At 39.0% G+C, this 17,291-nt stretch overlaps 1 protein-coding gene across 1 annotated transcript in view; it reads right to left on the reverse strand.

Annotated features, from left to right (window-relative positions):
• Positions 1 to 17,291, reverse strand: part of rnf213a (ring finger protein 213a) — a 30,635-nt gene that overhangs the window by 11,528 nt on the left and 1,816 nt on the right. The window contains exons 2-28 of the mRNA XM_005454919.4: positions 17,011 to 17,129; positions 15,254 to 15,411; positions 14,033 to 14,719; positions 13,773 to 13,942; positions 13,510 to 13,677; positions 12,445 to 12,650; positions 12,037 to 12,323; positions 11,667 to 11,923; positions 11,236 to 11,457; positions 10,924 to 11,116; positions 10,681 to 10,736; positions 10,198 to 10,372; positions 9,966 to 10,124; positions 9,734 to 9,832; positions 9,524 to 9,646; positions 9,116 to 9,299; positions 8,836 to 9,009; positions 8,571 to 8,723; positions 7,874 to 8,490; positions 7,468 to 7,627; positions 6,632 to 6,849; positions 6,328 to 6,465; positions 6,048 to 6,212; positions 4,297 to 5,569; positions 4,027 to 4,208; positions 3,766 to 3,921; positions 64 to 3,672 (exon numbers count right to left, since the gene is read on the reverse strand). Coding sequence (XP_005454976.1) covers positions 64 to 3,672; positions 3,766 to 3,921; positions 4,027 to 4,208; positions 4,297 to 5,569; positions 6,048 to 6,212; positions 6,328 to 6,465; positions 6,632 to 6,849; positions 7,468 to 7,627; positions 7,874 to 8,490; positions 8,571 to 8,723; positions 8,836 to 9,009; positions 9,116 to 9,299; positions 9,524 to 9,646; positions 9,734 to 9,832; positions 9,966 to 10,124; positions 10,198 to 10,372; positions 10,681 to 10,736; positions 10,924 to 11,116; positions 11,236 to 11,457; positions 11,667 to 11,923; positions 12,037 to 12,323; positions 12,445 to 12,650; positions 13,510 to 13,677; positions 13,773 to 13,942; positions 14,033 to 14,719; positions 15,254 to 15,411; positions 17,011 to 17,110 — 10,089 coding nt within the window. The 5' untranslated portion in view covers positions 17,111 to 17,129. The remainder of the gene's footprint in view (positions 1 to 63; positions 3,673 to 3,765; positions 3,922 to 4,026; positions 4,209 to 4,296; positions 5,570 to 6,047; positions 6,213 to 6,327; positions 6,466 to 6,631; positions 6,850 to 7,467; positions 7,628 to 7,873; positions 8,491 to 8,570; positions 8,724 to 8,835; positions 9,010 to 9,115; positions 9,300 to 9,523; positions 9,647 to 9,733; positions 9,833 to 9,965; positions 10,125 to 10,197; positions 10,373 to 10,680; positions 10,737 to 10,923; positions 11,117 to 11,235; positions 11,458 to 11,666; positions 11,924 to 12,036; positions 12,324 to 12,444; positions 12,651 to 13,509; positions 13,678 to 13,772; positions 13,943 to 14,032; positions 14,720 to 15,253; positions 15,412 to 17,010; positions 17,130 to 17,291) is intronic.

Raw genomic sequence — 17,291 nt, forward strand, 5'->3', positions numbered from 1 at the left:
AAATTACAATTAGACCGTATGTTTTTGTGTTTGTGTGTATATAAAATTGTCAACTTTAGTTACCTCTGTGAAGAAGGAGCAAGAATGGGTCTCCTGCCTTGTGTGAGCAAGTATGTAGTCAGCCAAACAGCTGTTATTCTGCTCTTCAAAGTACATCCTGGCTAGATATTCACTTTCCACTTTTGGAAGGGCTGTACAGTCCAACCTCACCACAGAGTCTGGTGTAGCACATTTGAGCAGTACGAGTTTAGCCTCGTCGAGCATTCTCCTCTCAGAATCTGAGATTTCTAAACTGTCCTTCTGGTTCTCTATTACTTGGAGAACTACAGAAGCACATGTGTCTGAGTGGTAGCCAATGAATACGTCTGGGGGTTTGTACTTGTATGTCTGAGCTGCCGCTGCATGTTGGCTGCTGAGAGTTACAAAAAGCTGGACCCATTTCTCCAGTTCCTCCACCATCCTCTTCTGCTCGGTTTTCAGAACAGTCTGGATGTCCAGGTAGTGCTTCTCCAGCCTGTTAATGAGAGGTATTGGGAACTGTTTGTAGACCACTTCTTTTTCCTCAATGACGATTAGCCGGAAGTCTTTGTGAACCCTGCATTTTACACGATGGGTTCCCAGTCCAAGGTCCACATATTTCTGCCCTCCCAAGCAGACATAGTATTGATTGAGGGCATCGTAGAGACTTTCATAGAGGTTCTGCAAGTTTAAGAGCACAACCGTTTGTCCTGTTTCCATGCATATCTTTACTCTGTTGATGTTGCGACAGATTTGGGTATACTCTTGGTCTTTTGGGAAGCTGGAACCAAAGATAATTTCTGGCTGACCACTTTCTGAAAAGAAGGATTGCTGCAGGATCTGCAGGGCTGCATAGTTTTTAGTTAGCACCAGGAGGTATCGACATTCTTCTTCCTGTCCAACTGCTTCAATGTTTTCTCTCACAAATTCAATGGTACTGATGTTCTCTAGGTTTGGTGCAATCCCCAGTCTCTTGGTGAAGACAGTAACTGGATCTACATTATCCTTGCCACTGAAATTTCTCAGCACTGCTTTGACAGTTTCCTCTGGTGTGGGCTTTCGCTTAGAAGCTTTGGCGACCGCAAAGATCATCTTTATCAAGCTGTAGTAGTCACGTAAGCCAAAAAATCCTTTGCCTTGTTTGAGGCAGATTTTCAAGTAGGCTCTTGCAAAGGGTTGGAAGAAATCCCTGACCTTCTCCAGAACCACTGCATCAGAGGAGCAGATTCCTTTAGCACTTTCAGTAAGTTCCTTCAGGTCAGGGTCCCCACGGGACACAAAAATGCCTCGGTTCATTTTTGCAGGGTCCAGCGCCCAGTTGGAGATGCCAATAAATCCAACCTTTTTGTGTGGCAGTGGTTCATCATCAATGCATCCCTCCTCCAGCAATGGATGAAGAGTTTTCAGTGGCATCTTTGGAGAGTCCTCTGCAAGCCCGATCTCATCAAGAACCACAACTGAGATATACTCATCCAGGTTTTTACCTTCCTGAAAGCGTCCACATTGCTTAAATGTATTAATGATGCCTTCTGGTGTTGAGTGAGGGCTACACTGGAAGGAGACCAAGTGGATCTGTTTGAGTTTTTTGTACAGATCAGAATGAGCAGCTTGTCCCTGCATTGCATCTGCCACCAGAGTTTTAGACAGAGATTTTGAACTTCCAGGTTTGCCCACGAGGAAGAGAGGGATTCTCAGTTCAATGCAGAGAACCATCATGAAGACGTTCTCTTTCAGGGCACTATTTCTTGCAATTGTATCCCCCATTGGCACACCACTCAAGAGTAAATCCTGCATGAGTGAGATTTCCTGCTTCACCTTTGATGGGCTGTATAATGCTGGAAGACTTTTGCTGATTTTCTGCCTGTATTTATCCTTATTTTCCAAACAGGCATGATAGCACACTCCAATGGCCATGACTAGAGACCAGAGAACAGGGTCTCGGTTCTCGGGCCATTTTGGACGCATTTCATCCTTCTCAACATTTCTATCATTCTCAAACTTTTTAAGCTCTGCAAAAAACATTTCGTGGTTGTCATAGAACCAAACAAAAGCTTGCATGCAACGTTCAACATCTCTCAGGCTGACGAAGCTGCATTCATCATTTCTCGCACGCATGTACTTCTGTGAAGATGAAAGTACATCAGTGATCCACTTGATATAACATTCATCAATGGCTTTTTTTTCAGCAACTCTTTGTACAATCTGCTGGATGTATATTTTCTCTGTGTGATCATTTAACTGCCCGAAGTCCCATACCAGAGGAATCATGCTTGGTGGCAGTGCTTGAACTCTATACACCAACTGGCGGAGAGGAATAGATCCAAGTTTTTCGTCCGTCTCTTCTGCTCGAACTCTGTACCCAAGGCCTGCAGATTCCAACCTTTGAATCATCTCATCTGTGTGTTTTCGGTAAGGATTGCATGCAGCAATAATCTGCAACCCAGTGTTGGCTGTCAAACTTTCCCCCTTTACAGTTTTATCACAGAGGACCTCCTTAATACTGCTGATGGCCTCTGTAGTGTTGGCCTCATCAAAAAACAGAACGGAGTCGAACCCATAGTCGAGTTTGTTGATCGAAGCAATGTCTTCTGCTTCTCTCACTTTGGTGTAGATCATCTCTGAAGTTGTCCCTCCATGCACCTTGACAAGTTTCATGTTCTCAGTGGCCACTCCACTCCTCCGGAGTTCACAAAGGAATTTGATGAGCCTTGTTTTACCACACCCTGTTTCTCCCATGATAATGACAGGAATGCCGCATCTGAACCGCATGTGGATTGCGAGCATCTTCAATATGTTGTCAGTTGTAAGCTCATAAGTTTCATCTGGATCAAGAGGCCACTGGATACCAAGAACACTACAGATTCGCTCTATTTTCTCTGCTCTTGGAAGGCGATCAAAGTCAATGTTGAAAGGGACTCTTTGCAGCCTTAGGCCTTCATACAATGCCCTTGTCATGACATTTCTTTTAATCACCCTGTTAGAGGTTGGGTCAATGGCATCGACAAAGTTCTGCTCATTGAGCTGAAGATGGAAACCAATAAAGGTCATGGACACATGGTCATCATTAAAGAATATGTATGGATGTGGTTCTGTTTCCCATCTTTTCCTGATAAGAAAAGGAGCCAGGTCTTCATCTCTGACACCAGCCAGATCGATTTCCAGCCTGCCAGGACTCTGGTCAGAAATGCTGAGTGATGGAGAGGCAAAATCCTTTGCCATCAGAATCATGAAATCTACCACAAAGGTTTTGAATCCGGTTAGTGTGTCCCCAGTGAAAGTGACATCACAAAAAACAGACGTCTCACAGTCTTTCAGCTGAAGGTTGAGGAACCATGCAAAATTTCTTAGTTCAGCCCAGGAAGGATCCATTATGCCGCAAAACATGAGAAGCATCTGAAGACATTCAACATGTGTCCCCTCAACACCGTTATAAGTGAATACATCTAGATTAATGTGGTTATGAAACCGCGTGAGATACTGGTATGGTCTCTGAAAAGCCTCGCTCCTGAATTCTTCATCATCCATCAGTGGGTCATCATTGCTCACAATGGTGGGATCTTCTTGCTTCCTCATCTCTAGCATTAGTACCTCTTTGGGTGGCCGGCAGAAAATATTTGGGAACACATCAATGAATGAGCTTTTGATTTTTTGAGTCTATACGAAAAGAAAAGAAAAACACAACTCAAGGTAAAGAACAGTTTGAAATCAGATAACAAATCATGAATGTTTGTGTTCATAAAAACGTACCTGAAGTGAAACATTTCTGCCCGACTTCACAGTGGGCTCCAAAATCTCTACAAGGTACAGTTGCTTGTTATTGCACTTCCACATCTTTCCCTCTGAGTCCAGCAAGTATCGCAAAATCAACAGTTTGAAGAGGAACTCATGCAGACCTTTCTGGACCTTTTCCAAAACAAACACAGTCATTTCACATTTTATGTAAGCTGCAAAGACATGTCATATTGAAAAGGTTACATTACGTTAAACAATCCATTGATTGCCCATTACCGATGATGTGACGTCAAAATGGAACACAGTCAGTTCTTTCCTTCTAGGGGCGTCCAACAGTGATTGAAGGATGACATTCTCATCAACATTAGGCTCAATCAGGCGAATGCATTTCATCACTGATGATTTTTTGGTTGATCTCTTCAGCTTTTCATACAGCCTCCTGATGTAAAGCGATTTTCCTGCAATTTCAAAAGATCATATGGCACGTGTGAATTTTGATAAATAACTTTTTAACCATTAGGAATAGTAAATAGCACCTATACATACCAACACCAGCCCTTGTGGCTGAAATGACACCAACACAGAGTCTGTCCTTAAACGCAGCTGCGGCGCTGCACTCATCTGCTGGGACGGCATAGTGCTTTTGCAGATAACTCTGGATTCTTGCCAGAGGTTCCTGTGGAACCATGTGCAATCTGTACTGGCTGAAGGCTGATGGAAGGTAGGTATGTTCTCTTTCTGAGCTGCAAATGATAACAAGTCTATAATCCTTCCTACTCTGCATTTTCAGTCGCTGAAAAAAGTTCTCAGCTTTAGAGCTCACATCATAAGGGAGGAGATCTCCATACAGTAAACAGTAAATCTTCTGTCCTCTGTAGCCTGTGCTGAGACAGCGTCTGAGGAATAGCTCCACCTGTTCGTATGGCGTCGTGGAGTTGCATAAGAGGACTTCATCATACGTGGGAAGTGTCTCATTTTCACTGCTCATGTAAATGGAAATGCAAGATGACAACACCTCATCATGTGGGCAAACAATGAGATTTGGGTTTCCAACAGCCAGACCTCTGGGAACATGTCTGTTTATGAAATTCCCTGTGTCATCGTCAGAAATGTCTTCTTCTTGACTCTCGTTGTGTTTGTTGGCCAGGATACCCAACAGTCTTCCAAGATTTTTTATATCAAGAATGTTGGGGAGAAAATTTCTCATGTCTTTCATATAAGCATTCCATATGTGATCAAATTTTGGTAAACCCTTTGCCTGTTCTACAAGACTTGCCAGAGGACCCAATTGGCTGATGAAGTCTGGGTCTTCCCCCTCACTGCTTTGCACCACAACAAAGGTCTGAAACTCAATGTCCTCATTTTGCTCTTCTGGTTTTTTGAGGATTTCATACTGAAGTTCATGCCAAACCTCCCTCAAATCTGAGTATGTGCAGTTTGGCTTGATGAAAGAGAGCATCATGAGAACCTGATCTTCTACATTGGTAACATTTTGCAAAGTCAGCTTGTTGCATAAGTAGACAATCTGTTCAGCTGTGTAGTAGTTAAGATAGTAATGCTGGGATCTCTGTTTGTCTACAAAAACCATCCAGAAGTCAAGACATTTCTCCATTTTCTTGCAAAGTTCAGGAAGCTTCTCTTCTATGCTGCCCTCCACAATGACACTGATAACACTGTCCAAGTTGAAATCCATCATAATACTGGGTGCCTGACTTTTTGAACAACAGTTGATTTGCACTTCCCAGTGCCTGAACAGCGGATTCCCAGCAGTGTAAAGAGCAATGAATGCCTCAGCTAGTCTTTGAACACTGGCAAAAACCTGAAAAACAGAAACAAACTTAGAGTCAGCTGCAAATAAATAAGTTCAAAAAGCATACAAAGTTACACCAGTTTCATTGTCGAATCAGTTTCTCTGTCAAGCATGAGTCTATGATCATATAGCTGCACATTTATGTAGTAAATAGCTCTTCTCTTTCTTTTTATAAATTTTGAATGTAATGCACTAAAGGTTTGAAATGGTAGTATATCCCAAAATTGACCTAGACATCACCACATTTTTATCAAATAAATCTGAAGAGAGTTATCTGGATTTTTTGGACATGTCTTCACATGTACTGTAAATTGTAGGACCTAATTTTAATAGGTCTATATCATCTAGATATTAGCTTTTGACATTATGGATTATTGAGCATTATTGATGATGTAGATAATTTTATCAATTTAAAATAATATTTACAAAATATATTATTTGAATTATTGGAATCTCAGATACCGAAAAGGAAAATATTGCAACGTACCTCTGCAAAATAATCAACTTCACATTGCCCTTGATCCCCTTTCCCAGACATGAGCATGAGTTTATTCTGCAGCTCCCTCAAGTCCTCAAGGGAATAGCAGCGCATCTGCTGACCGTCATCATGCTCCTCTGGAATCTGCAGCTTCAGGGCAGTGTCAAGACTCAACTGGATCAGGGGGGGGGGAAAAAAGAAATTCACATGCATATTTTTGGAGACTCTTTGTCTCACATCTGTGCTGTACTGATCTAGGGATGCAATCAACTTTCATTGCATTATTTACCTTTTTTACATTTTGTGCACTGATCAGGTAGATACCCTTGTTATTGATGGTTGATGCTAAGGAGAGGGATGACAGTTCCACTGAACCATGACTGTCCTTCACAGTCTTCAACCACTCCAAATGACGTGCACTGTCCCGCTGTAAGAAAAGATACTCTTCAAAATTGTGCTGTGTTCCAGTTTCCCTTTCATAAGATTAGCATTTACCTCAATAACCCCACTGTAAGACACTAACATTCAGATCAAAGCCTTCATGGCCATCCTGATCATATTTTTGCTTTAAGTGTTCGGAGGGATCTTCTCACCAGTTTTTTGGGTAGGTTGCTGTCATTCTCCAAAGCCCTCCAGAGCTTTGTGAGCACTTCATTGAAGGCTTTAAAACCAGAGTCTGGTTTGAGCTCATAAAGCACTGAAGAGTAGCCAAGAACTGCATCATGGAAGCACGCAACACGATCCACGTCCATATCATTCTCTCCCGCAGAGATAGAAGCCAGGTCAACAAACACTTTTAACTCATTGATATCTGCAAAATACATTTAAATAAACAGAAATAGGGTGGTGGTTAGTGGTTGGTGATGTTGATTCATAGTAGGACTGTTCTGGATTTGAAGCTGCTGGTAGGCTGGGGCCTTTCTATGTTGAGTTTGCATGTTCTCCCAGCGATTGTGTGAATATTCTCTGGGTCTTCCAGCCTCCTGCCACAGGTCATGAACATGCATGGTAGGTTAACTGGTGATTTTAAACTGGTATGAATGTAAATGTGAGCATATAGGGTTGTCTAACCTGCATACCTGCTTCCTGCAACAATCCTGGTAACCTTCGTGATGTGCAGCCAGTTTTGCCTTGGTGACTTTAGAGAACCAGTCTAATTTCGAGAGGTTTCTAACTGTACGTAGCATTATACCGTATTACAAAGTGTAAGATGGAGTCATTGCCATAAGAAAATGATAGCATATGTGCAGTCCATTAATTAATTTCTTGCAGTACACATTTCCATAGTTGCTGATGTCAGTAGTTCCAAAAGAAATTTGAAACATTTTCAGCTCAGTAGACCTCAGCCATGCTCTAATGGATATTGCAGCATTGCTATAGTAGTGTGCAATTAATAGACATTAACAAGAAAATGCATAACTACACTTACCTTCAAGGGCATCCTTCACCCATTTCACAAAGTGTCCCCTTAGTTCCAGTTCCTGCAGACACAGCCTGCGGGGCTCGGTTATGTCCACTAGAACAGTCTTTGCCTGCATCAACTCATTGTCAATCCGGCTGAGTGGCTCTTTCTGAAAGTCTATATGGTTCTGAGTGGTGGGGAGACAGGAAAACTAGAGTTACATTCTAACCATGGAAATATGATCAGAGACACTCTTCACAGGGAGCCTTAAATTAAAACGTACTAAACTGTTTAAAATGAAGTAAAACAAAGAACTATGCTGTTATGTTCCATCTATTATATATATCCATCATTAAATACAATAACTCAAAGCTTGTGTGGAATGCAAAATAGCTTTTTAGATGGATAATTTTTTATACACAAAGCCACTTACAACTTCTGTGAGTGTCTCCAGAACTCTGAAGTCACCTTGAAGACCAAGTGTCTCTTTGACTTTCATGATTACTTGAGCTGAAGTCACAGCGAGATGAAGTTCGTGGTACTGCTCGATCTGTTGAACCCTGCTGTTGATCCATTGTTTGTCCCTTGAGTTCTTCATTCTGCACATGATCTCTAGGTCTTTTGCAAGATCTTCATATTTGCCCTTGAAAGCTTTAAAAAACTGGTTAACCTCTTCAAGCCTTATAGTGCCGTCCTTCAGGCGAGTGTAGATATCTTCATAATGGTTGTAGCAATCTATGAAAATGTCATCATGTATCATTTGTAGTGTTGCCCTAATGTCCGCTACCTGATGCTCATCAGGATTGTCTTCCATTTCTTCAGTGGCCAGGAACTTGGCTTGTTTGTCCCAACACATTTTGAAGACAATACTGTCGCTGAATGTGTATAACTCCTCTGCCATGTTTCTAATTTCTTCGTCCAGATTGAAGTAGGTGACAATACCAGTTATTGGGGAGGGCATCTGGTCAAATTGATGAACCTCCATGAAATGGTCCAAAGGTGTGGTCATAATGTTGACTTGTTGGTTTCCTTCCAGTTCAGCAACATCAACTATTATGTAATTGGATATAGATGTTAATAATTTGTTACAACAGACAAACTCACTAGTGACACAAACTCAGTCAACATACCTGTCATGTGTTCCTCAAGTTGATGGCTCTTAGTTAAGAGAACATCAACAAGCTCCTTTTCATGATATACAGCTTCTACTTCATCTTCTCTGTACTTCAACAGCCTCTTCATTTTGTCATGATCCTTGTATTGCCCATTCTCAGCGAGGCAGTCTGTTAGTATCAAGTCAAAAACTCAATTTTATAATTACTATTAGGTCAGAGTACACTATTAAAATCTAAATACAACTCAAGACATCTTTGCTGAACAATGTACAATTCTTACCGATCTTCAGCAGTTCTAAGAAGGCATCTCGCCTTCCCAAAATAATCTTGAGCAGGTTGATCTTAATGTTTCCATGGACCAGTTGATTCTTCACGGATGTGAATGAGGATATGGCTATTGCAATTCTGTCCTTGGCATCTTGAGAGAGTTTTTCAATCAGCTTTTCATCTGCTCCTGTGGTGACAGAATTTACCCATCAGTGCTAAAAACTACAGCAATGATTCCTACTATGCGCTCACAGATGCAAATGTAATTGTTTTGTATTTTTCTTATTTAATACCATGGAGTTGAAAAATGTTTTTGGCAGCAGTCCAAGACAGGAGGTGCTGAAGGACAACTTCTTCATCTTGATGATATTCTCCTTGATGGTTCTTTGGCCAGGATTTTTGGATAATAGCAGAGATGAGTTTCCCAAATTTCCAGTTAATCTTCAGCCTCTCAAGGAGTTTCCCCTCATTCTTGTTCTGTGCATAATATAGAAAAAAAAAATTAAACATTGTAAAATATATTTTGAGACTTTGAACCTAACTAACCCAGATCCACTGATTAAGATAGAAACCTTTTCATTGTGATATAAAAAAGGTTTTAATGTTCAATTAATTTACATTGGTATTGTTTTTAAATATGCCTAATATTGCCACACACTATGACACTAACGCAAATAAATGACAATGAGAAGACTTCATACCTGGCACAAAGATGTAACAGCCTCAAGAGCACACCTTTCAATACTAGCTGCAACATGTGGATGGGAACAACTAAGGTCCTCCATATTGGTGCAGTAGTATTCAATTTGATCCAGGGCAGATTCCTAAAAACAAAGTGATATAAAGATGTGCTACTTTAACCAAAAAAAGACAAAAAGAATGTGAAATCACCAAAAACACGTTCCACTTACCCGCTTGTACTTCCCCTCAAAATCCATAGTGAATATCTGCCTCCATTCTGTCGTGCAATCCTCATCTTTAAAGTGGATGGAGATTATGTTGTTCCACATCTGTAAAATACAGCAAAATGAAAGCCTTATTTTTTCCAGCATTCTTTAGCAGTGAAGGATTATGATCCCCTGTTTGTATATTTTGTACTTTACTGAAAAAGAAAAATGTATTTTAAAAAGCAAAACTGCTCACTTCAATCTCTTCCTTTGTCTTCTCTTGTCTTGAGAACCAACTATTGTTAAGGAAACTCTGATTAAAGGACTGAGCAATCCATCCTCTCATTATCTTCACTGCCTGAGTCATCACCATGGTTTTCACATATCGTTGCTCTTCATCTCTTTCTTGAGTCTCCTAAATTAGAATGATTAGTATAAGACTATAAGCTATAACACTCTGGTTCAAAAGATGTACTCACTTGACGTACCTGTGGCTTGTTACACTGCACAAAGTTTGAAACGGATGCAACCAGATTCATGCATGCCACAGGAATGTCAGGGTAATTCTGGGTATGTGATGCTGGTTTGACCCCATTGCAAAGCTTCTCTAACAGTTTCACTGATGTTGCCAAGCACTCTTTCCTATAAGCCTCTGTAAAATAACTATGAGAAATAAAAGCAAAGATTCGAAGTGTAAATAATTCATTATGTATATATTAAACAAAAAAAATACCACCACCTATGGAAATGCACAACATCTGATATTAACAGCACTAACCTCTTTGATATAAGCTATAATTAAGATAAAATTAACATAGAAAATATATAGACTGTTTCACCTGGGGAATTTATATATATTTACATAACAAAACCTGCACAGCACATAAATGGTCTATTCCATAACAATTTCAACCAAAAAGCACAACTGTATTAACTACTGACTGTGAATTAATTAAAAGCTGAAAAATTACCTGTATTTTTCCTCAATTAGATTTCCTTGGATATGGGAGAGAATGTCGGATACTGCCTAAAAATAGAAATCATGTATACGTATAATGCAGATATTTCTGATTTCAAATAACACCATCATTTTAAAAAAAAACAAAAAAAAAATAAACGCATGTTAATCTGTATGGTCCATAAATAGATAAATTTAAATCACTTAGCACACATCTAGAAAATGGTAGTATGGATTTTCTTCTGTTTGCATTTACCTGCATGTTGCCGGCAGTAACTTCCTGAGGAGCCTTAATAAAAAAAGCATGAAGCATGTCCAAAAGCTCAGCTTTAAGTTCAGTGCTACACTCAGTCAGTTCACTGAGTGACATCAGGTACAAGCAAGATCGAAGTGAAAGTGCATCAACCTCCATTAAGTGACTGCAGCTTTTCATCACATTTATTAGTGATCTGGAAGAAAAAAAAAAGTCAATTAGTCATTAATTTTTTTTTTTTTTAATTCTTAAAATACGCTGGCAGATGTCTGCGAAAGCAATATAATTTGTTGGCAAAGGAATGGGGACTCTTACCTCTTGTCTTGACTGCTCATGTTGCTTGTGTATGCTGTGGTGCCTATATCAAGGCCTTGCAAACCTGCCCAAGATGGGCCATACTTCATGTTTCCAGATGCTGGTGCTTGAAAAGGCGTTGTACTGCCTTTAATGAGGTGGAGAAGTGGCAGTACCATAATCCATCGAGTCATTCCCTTTCTTTTCACAGTGTTTATCAGACTCACCAATGTTTCTGGCAAACTATAAGATGAATTATTTGAAGAGAAATTGTATTATTAGGACAAATACAAACAATAAAATTAATAGTCTTAAGGCACTATGTGTCTTCCTATTGTAAAGTGTCCTTGGGTGACTTGAAAGGCGCTTATAAATAAAATTTATTATTATTATTATTATTATTATTACTAGAGTGTATGATACCAGGATTATTGAAAAGATTAGGTAAGTACCTGAGAATAGACACATCTTGAGAAAATTCTACCCAGTACTGAAGAAAGGTATCCTTCTCTAGTTTGGGTAAACACAGCGCAGTACAAAGCTGATGGAGCTCAGAATTCTCCAATTTGATGTGATGTTGAGTCCATACGTGAAGCGTGATCACAGCTGCTCTTAAGGGGTCCTCAATGTAGAGACTCTTACGATTGCCATCTTTCAGGAGTTGTGGAATTACATATGACAGCATGAATCCTTTAACCATCATTTTCACCTAAGTTTAGTAGTAGAAATACAGACAGTTTAGTAGTAGAAATACAGACAGTCAAGTTGAGTCAACCATATATTAAAGTGTCTGGTCTTTGCACACAAAGATTGTAAACTTACATCTTCTTTCCCATAGTTTAGGGAAGACCATTTCTTTTCTTTTTCTTCATACACAAAAGGTTCCCCATAAACCTGCATGAACTGATTCAGTTGGAGCAGGAAACTTCTCAAATTGGTAGCACTCCAGCTACTCAGAAGGTCAAATATGGTCTCCAGCATTATGTTTCCTGCAATTTCTCTGCCTTGAATCAGTTTTGTTCTCTGGTCTGACCAGAGTGCGTAAATGCGTTTGAGCATATTTTTTGAGGGCTCAGCACAGATGATGTCATCATACTGATGCCAGTCACCTTAGGGAGAAAAAAGGATACAACACAAATTTGCTCAAATGGAAACAAAGAAAAATATGTTAATACAATCAGCAAATGAAAAATCAGTACAATGACACCTTGATTGCATGAAAATAATTACCATCTTCATTGATAAGGTTGGGTTTCACAAACAAACATCTGTTGGTAGTGTGGTGTGAAGAATCCAATTTGTATATGTATTCAAACTCATATTCCTGTTTTTTATTCTTGTACACAAGATACTTGTATGGTATTGACTCAGACACAGCTTCTTTTTTGCTAGTTGTCAGGCTGCCTTCAACCAGAAACCCATGTTCTCCAAGAGCCCTGTATGAAAAAGAAATTGATATGTAAATAGGGTCAAGTCAGACAGAATATAAAAAAGGTCCTGCTTGTCCAGCAATATGTCAGAAGGTTAAGGGTCAGACATCCCCTGACATTCAGAAGGAAACAACTACAATAATAGAGGAATAGTCTCAAAACGCCGGTGAAAGGTTTTTATTCATTGATGACAGTGTTGAAGTGATCAGTTGACTTTTCATTTATCGACATATGAGAAAAAGGTTTTGATTGTTTTAGCGTCTTTTGCACAGACATAGACAGATGCCTAATTTTTTTTTAGATCTGCATTAAGAATGAGAATGACTTTTCTGCTGTGAGAATTGCACCAAAGTGATTGAGAAAAGATGTAATGACAGCGAGCTTTGTCGGGGGTTGGCACTCATAGGGATCATTTGGTGTGATAAAAAGGTCAAAAACAGTTTGTACAATTCTTATTAGTTGAATGTCAATTCTAAATTATTGCTCCTTTAGAAAAAAAAAAGATATTACAAATCAGATGATTTCCAGATGGTATTGCATGGTAGACCAAAATCTGATGGTACTTTTCTGTGTTTCATGATAAAGATCCCCAACATCACTGGTTGAAATTAGTACAAAACTATGAAGAAACATGTTTTACAGATGATGCATCTCTCAGGTCCTTTTCCATACCAAGATATGCCAAGTTTTCTGCTAATAGTTCTTTGGAAATCACCAGTCTTTTCCGTTAATTTGATTATTTTTTAGCATTTCCCTATTTTCCTTTTGGTATTAAATGTAGTGTAAAAAATTTTGATTGTGTGATTTATTTTTAGAGTGATCAACCATTTTAGACATAATTGACATTTAACTCAAGAATAAGTACCTGGACACAGACAGTTCAACTATATCTTCATCCCAGTTTCCAATGCATGACCCAGCCCTGATGAAAATACGATCCTCACTTGGATCAAATTTGAAATCCTTTGACAGAATCGCGTGGAAGTAAATTGTGAGTCTGTCACGTGCTGCAATGGTTGTGTTCCTTGTTGGTCTAAAAACCAAAAGGAGAAAACAAAATTTAGACAAAAAAAGGTGAAAGATTAGTTAAAAAATAAACTACACAATTATCTGTAAGGATTTTGTTACCTTCTGGGAGGCAGAGCTGTTTGAGTTTTTGAATTTTTGCTGTCGCCACTGCCGTCTTTAGATCCTTTGTTATCATTTGAAGCCTGCGCTGGAGTTGAGTCCTGCCCGGTCCCAGACTGCTGAATCTCCATGTTCTCCACTGGGTCCACACTGGAGCCAGTGTTGTGAGCCTGTAGCATTAAATATATGATAAATATGTATAAATACTGTGGATCTGAAAGTTATGGGACTGATGTCTCTCTCAAATGTTACAGCATTACCTTTGCTGTATGAGGTCCAAAAACCATTTGTTGGTCATTTGCTACAGCCTGTTTCGGTTTGTGTTCCTTCTGATTTTTTCCCTTCTGCGTGTTTTCCTTTGACTGCTTTGCATTTGCAGCCACATTAGCATTCTGGTCCTGTTTAGGTTTTTTAGCATTGTCTGCTTCTTTCTGGTTCTTCAAGGTTTTTTCCTTTGGATCTTTAGCAGTAGTGGCCTTGGTCGATTCACTTGAAGCTGACTGAGAGGTTGTACTCTTTTTGTCCTCTGAGGCAGGACGTTCAGCTGGAGTGTCGGCTGGTCCTGTCTTCTGTGACTGATTGTCAGGAGATTCTTGTGCACTGCTCTCCATCTCGTTTGGGCGACTTGTTGCCACCTCAGACCGCTCCACTGTATTTGCCTGTACTGGGCCATCAGACTTTTCACTCTGATTGACTTGTGCATCTTCAGCAGTGGCAACAATATCATTAGCTGTTAAGGAACTAGGCTGGCTTTCACAAGAGGAAAGTCTATCTTGGAGTGAGTCTGGTGTTGTGTCCATTGCATTGTCTGAGCTTTCACTGTCAGAAGAGTCTCTTTCTCCCTGTGTCTCCTTCCCCTGCTTATCTCCCAGAGAAATGTGTGACAGATCTTGATCTGATGACACGGCGCCATCTTTTTTCTTTTTGTTCCTCCTTTTCTTTTTTTTCTATGTAGACAAAACAAAAACAAAACAAAACAGATCTGTTTTGAAAATATCACAAATATGATTTCCTATATTAGATAACAGGAAGTTCATAATTCATAAATTATACAGACAGACAGACAGAAATAAATGAAAAATAAAAATAATAAATAAAAATTTGCATATATGAGTTGTAATTTGGGGGGCAATTTATTGCCTAAAAATGCATGGTGGAATTTCACACCATATATTGCATCTGGCTTTACACTTGTGAAAATAATTATTTCAATGCAAAGGAATGCAAATAAATAATTGCACCTAAAACAGTAAATCTGAAAATTAACAAATCACAGAAATTATTATAGTTTAGTGAAAAAAATTAATTTTCATTATATTAATTATTATAGGAAAAAATTAATTTGGCATAAACCTTACACTGGGTTGTGGCATAAACTCACTGTAAATCAACAATAAGCATAGCCATTCATCTACTGTACAAAATATGTTGTTCCCCCAGACTAAAAACCAACAGGCCTGGCAAGATTGTGACACGCTCACCTTTTTCTTTGGGTTGTTGTTGATGACCTCGTCATTTGGCCGTTTGGGGGATTTACTGGATTCTTTACTGTCCACCGGTGGGGTGTTTTTCTGTGAATCTGGCTTCTCAGTTGGACCTTCCCCATCTGCTACCAAAGACTTTGGCTGATCTCCTGCATCTATGTTAAAGATGAGGGGTTAATAAAAAGAAAAATAAATAACTTAATTAAATAAAAATAACAAATTAGAAATTATAAGTTTAAAAAATAAAATAAAATGAGCTAATTTCTAAAGACGTGTGAAAACCACTGTGATAATACAGAGTATATAGTCATGTTCAATAAATAGTTAAAATGACAGAACATTTTGATTTCAGTCCCTAAAAGACCCACATAGGCAAATTTTCTTTTAACTATAAAGAAAACACCTGAGCTTGTCACAAGGCACAAATTTGCATTTTCTGACCCTGAGAAAGTAGGCCACCACGCTGTCACGATAGGTAATCTTACACCTATGTGGACATGCGGTTATATCACAGCCTATTTGCCCTATAAAACAAAAAAAATTTAAAAAAAACTATAAAATATAACTTAAAATTCAAGTGTTGTTAACAGGAATACAAAAATCAAGGTAAAGCACAGAATAAAATAAATACATAGTTTGAAAACAGTTGATAAATGTACAATCTTAATAGAAAGTCTGGTCAAACAAAAAAACTCTGAACTGTTTTCTAAAAGAGTCCACAGAGTCAGCTAAATGCAGTTGTAGTGGGACACGAAAGGCACCTGAAAGCCTCTGCTCCCCTTTAGTCTTCAATCTTGTATGAAGAGCATCTAGCAAATTCTGAGCCTGTGATCGAAGACTGCAAGCAGCAGTATGTTTAGTAAGAAGCCGGGATGAATAGTCTGCAGCCTGTCTGTTAAGTGCTCTGTAGGTGAGTACAAGAGCTTTAAAATGAATCAAAAAGTCTACTGAGAGCCAGTGTAAAGAGTATGAATAATATGAGCTCACTTGTTAGAATCCATTACTAGTCTGGCCACTGCATTTTTGTTTACCTCAGAGAGATGAAACTGGTTTATCCCTGCTGGGAAACCGGGCATTACAGTAACACGTGATGACACAAGAGCATGGATCATTTTCTCCAGTTCAGCCAAGAAGGCCTTATTTCACAATTTAGAAGTGTTTTTTTTTTTTAGTTAAAAAATTAAGAAACAGGAATGAGAAATAGATTTTACATGCAAGGAATCTAAATTTTCCAAATACTGGATGCTGGATTGATTTTTAGGATATAATAATGGCCGTTAGTCTTAGTTTTCCTTGACTAAAGGCTTAGTATGAACTGATAACACAGACGTTTCTACAATCTCTTTTTTCCCCCCCCATTATGCAAGCTGTACCTAATTTTGCTGTGACATGTGCAACATGACTAATGTAAATCCTCGTGTCAGGACAAAATGTGCAATATAAGTCATGCGCAGATGAACAGCCCTTATCACCACATAACTTTCCAGGATTAAATTCCTCGTATACAGATTTTTAATCTTTATTTGGAGAAAAGTGTAATTTCATTATGTCTGAGCTGCATGTTCAAACTATAATTTTATTTGTTGACAGGCCCTGAAAACAGCATCCACACTGTTAATCAAATACAGAGCAGTTTAAATCATACAGTACATTATGAAGAATTAACAGGAACAACAAAGTTGTCACTTGGACTTCATCAAATATTATAAACAACTATATAAAATGAAACCACATTTCTGACCTCATCTACTTACCTTGTGCATTTGCAGGTTGAACAGACAGCTTTTTGCCACATTTACTGCAGAATTTGGCTTCTTTCTCTACAATGTTATGGGCACAGCCTGAGCACTTCATCTTCAGACTTTAGTGATCACTGCAAAGAAAGAAACTATTTTCACTTCAAGACCATCTCAAGAATTTCTTTCACTTTCTATTTTGGCAGCAGATGTCACATGAAACTGTGTTCAGCTAAGCAACAACAACACAGTCGCAATGTCTTTATCTCCTCTGAACTTTGATCAGTCACACCCAAGAA

This window comes from Oreochromis niloticus, linkage group LG4 (assembly GCF_001858045.2).
Source record: "Oreochromis niloticus isolate F11D_XX linkage group LG4, O_niloticus_UMD_NMBU, whole genome shotgun sequence".
NCBI classification, from domain to species: Eukaryota; Metazoa; Chordata; class Actinopteri; order Cichliformes; family Cichlidae; genus Oreochromis; species Oreochromis niloticus.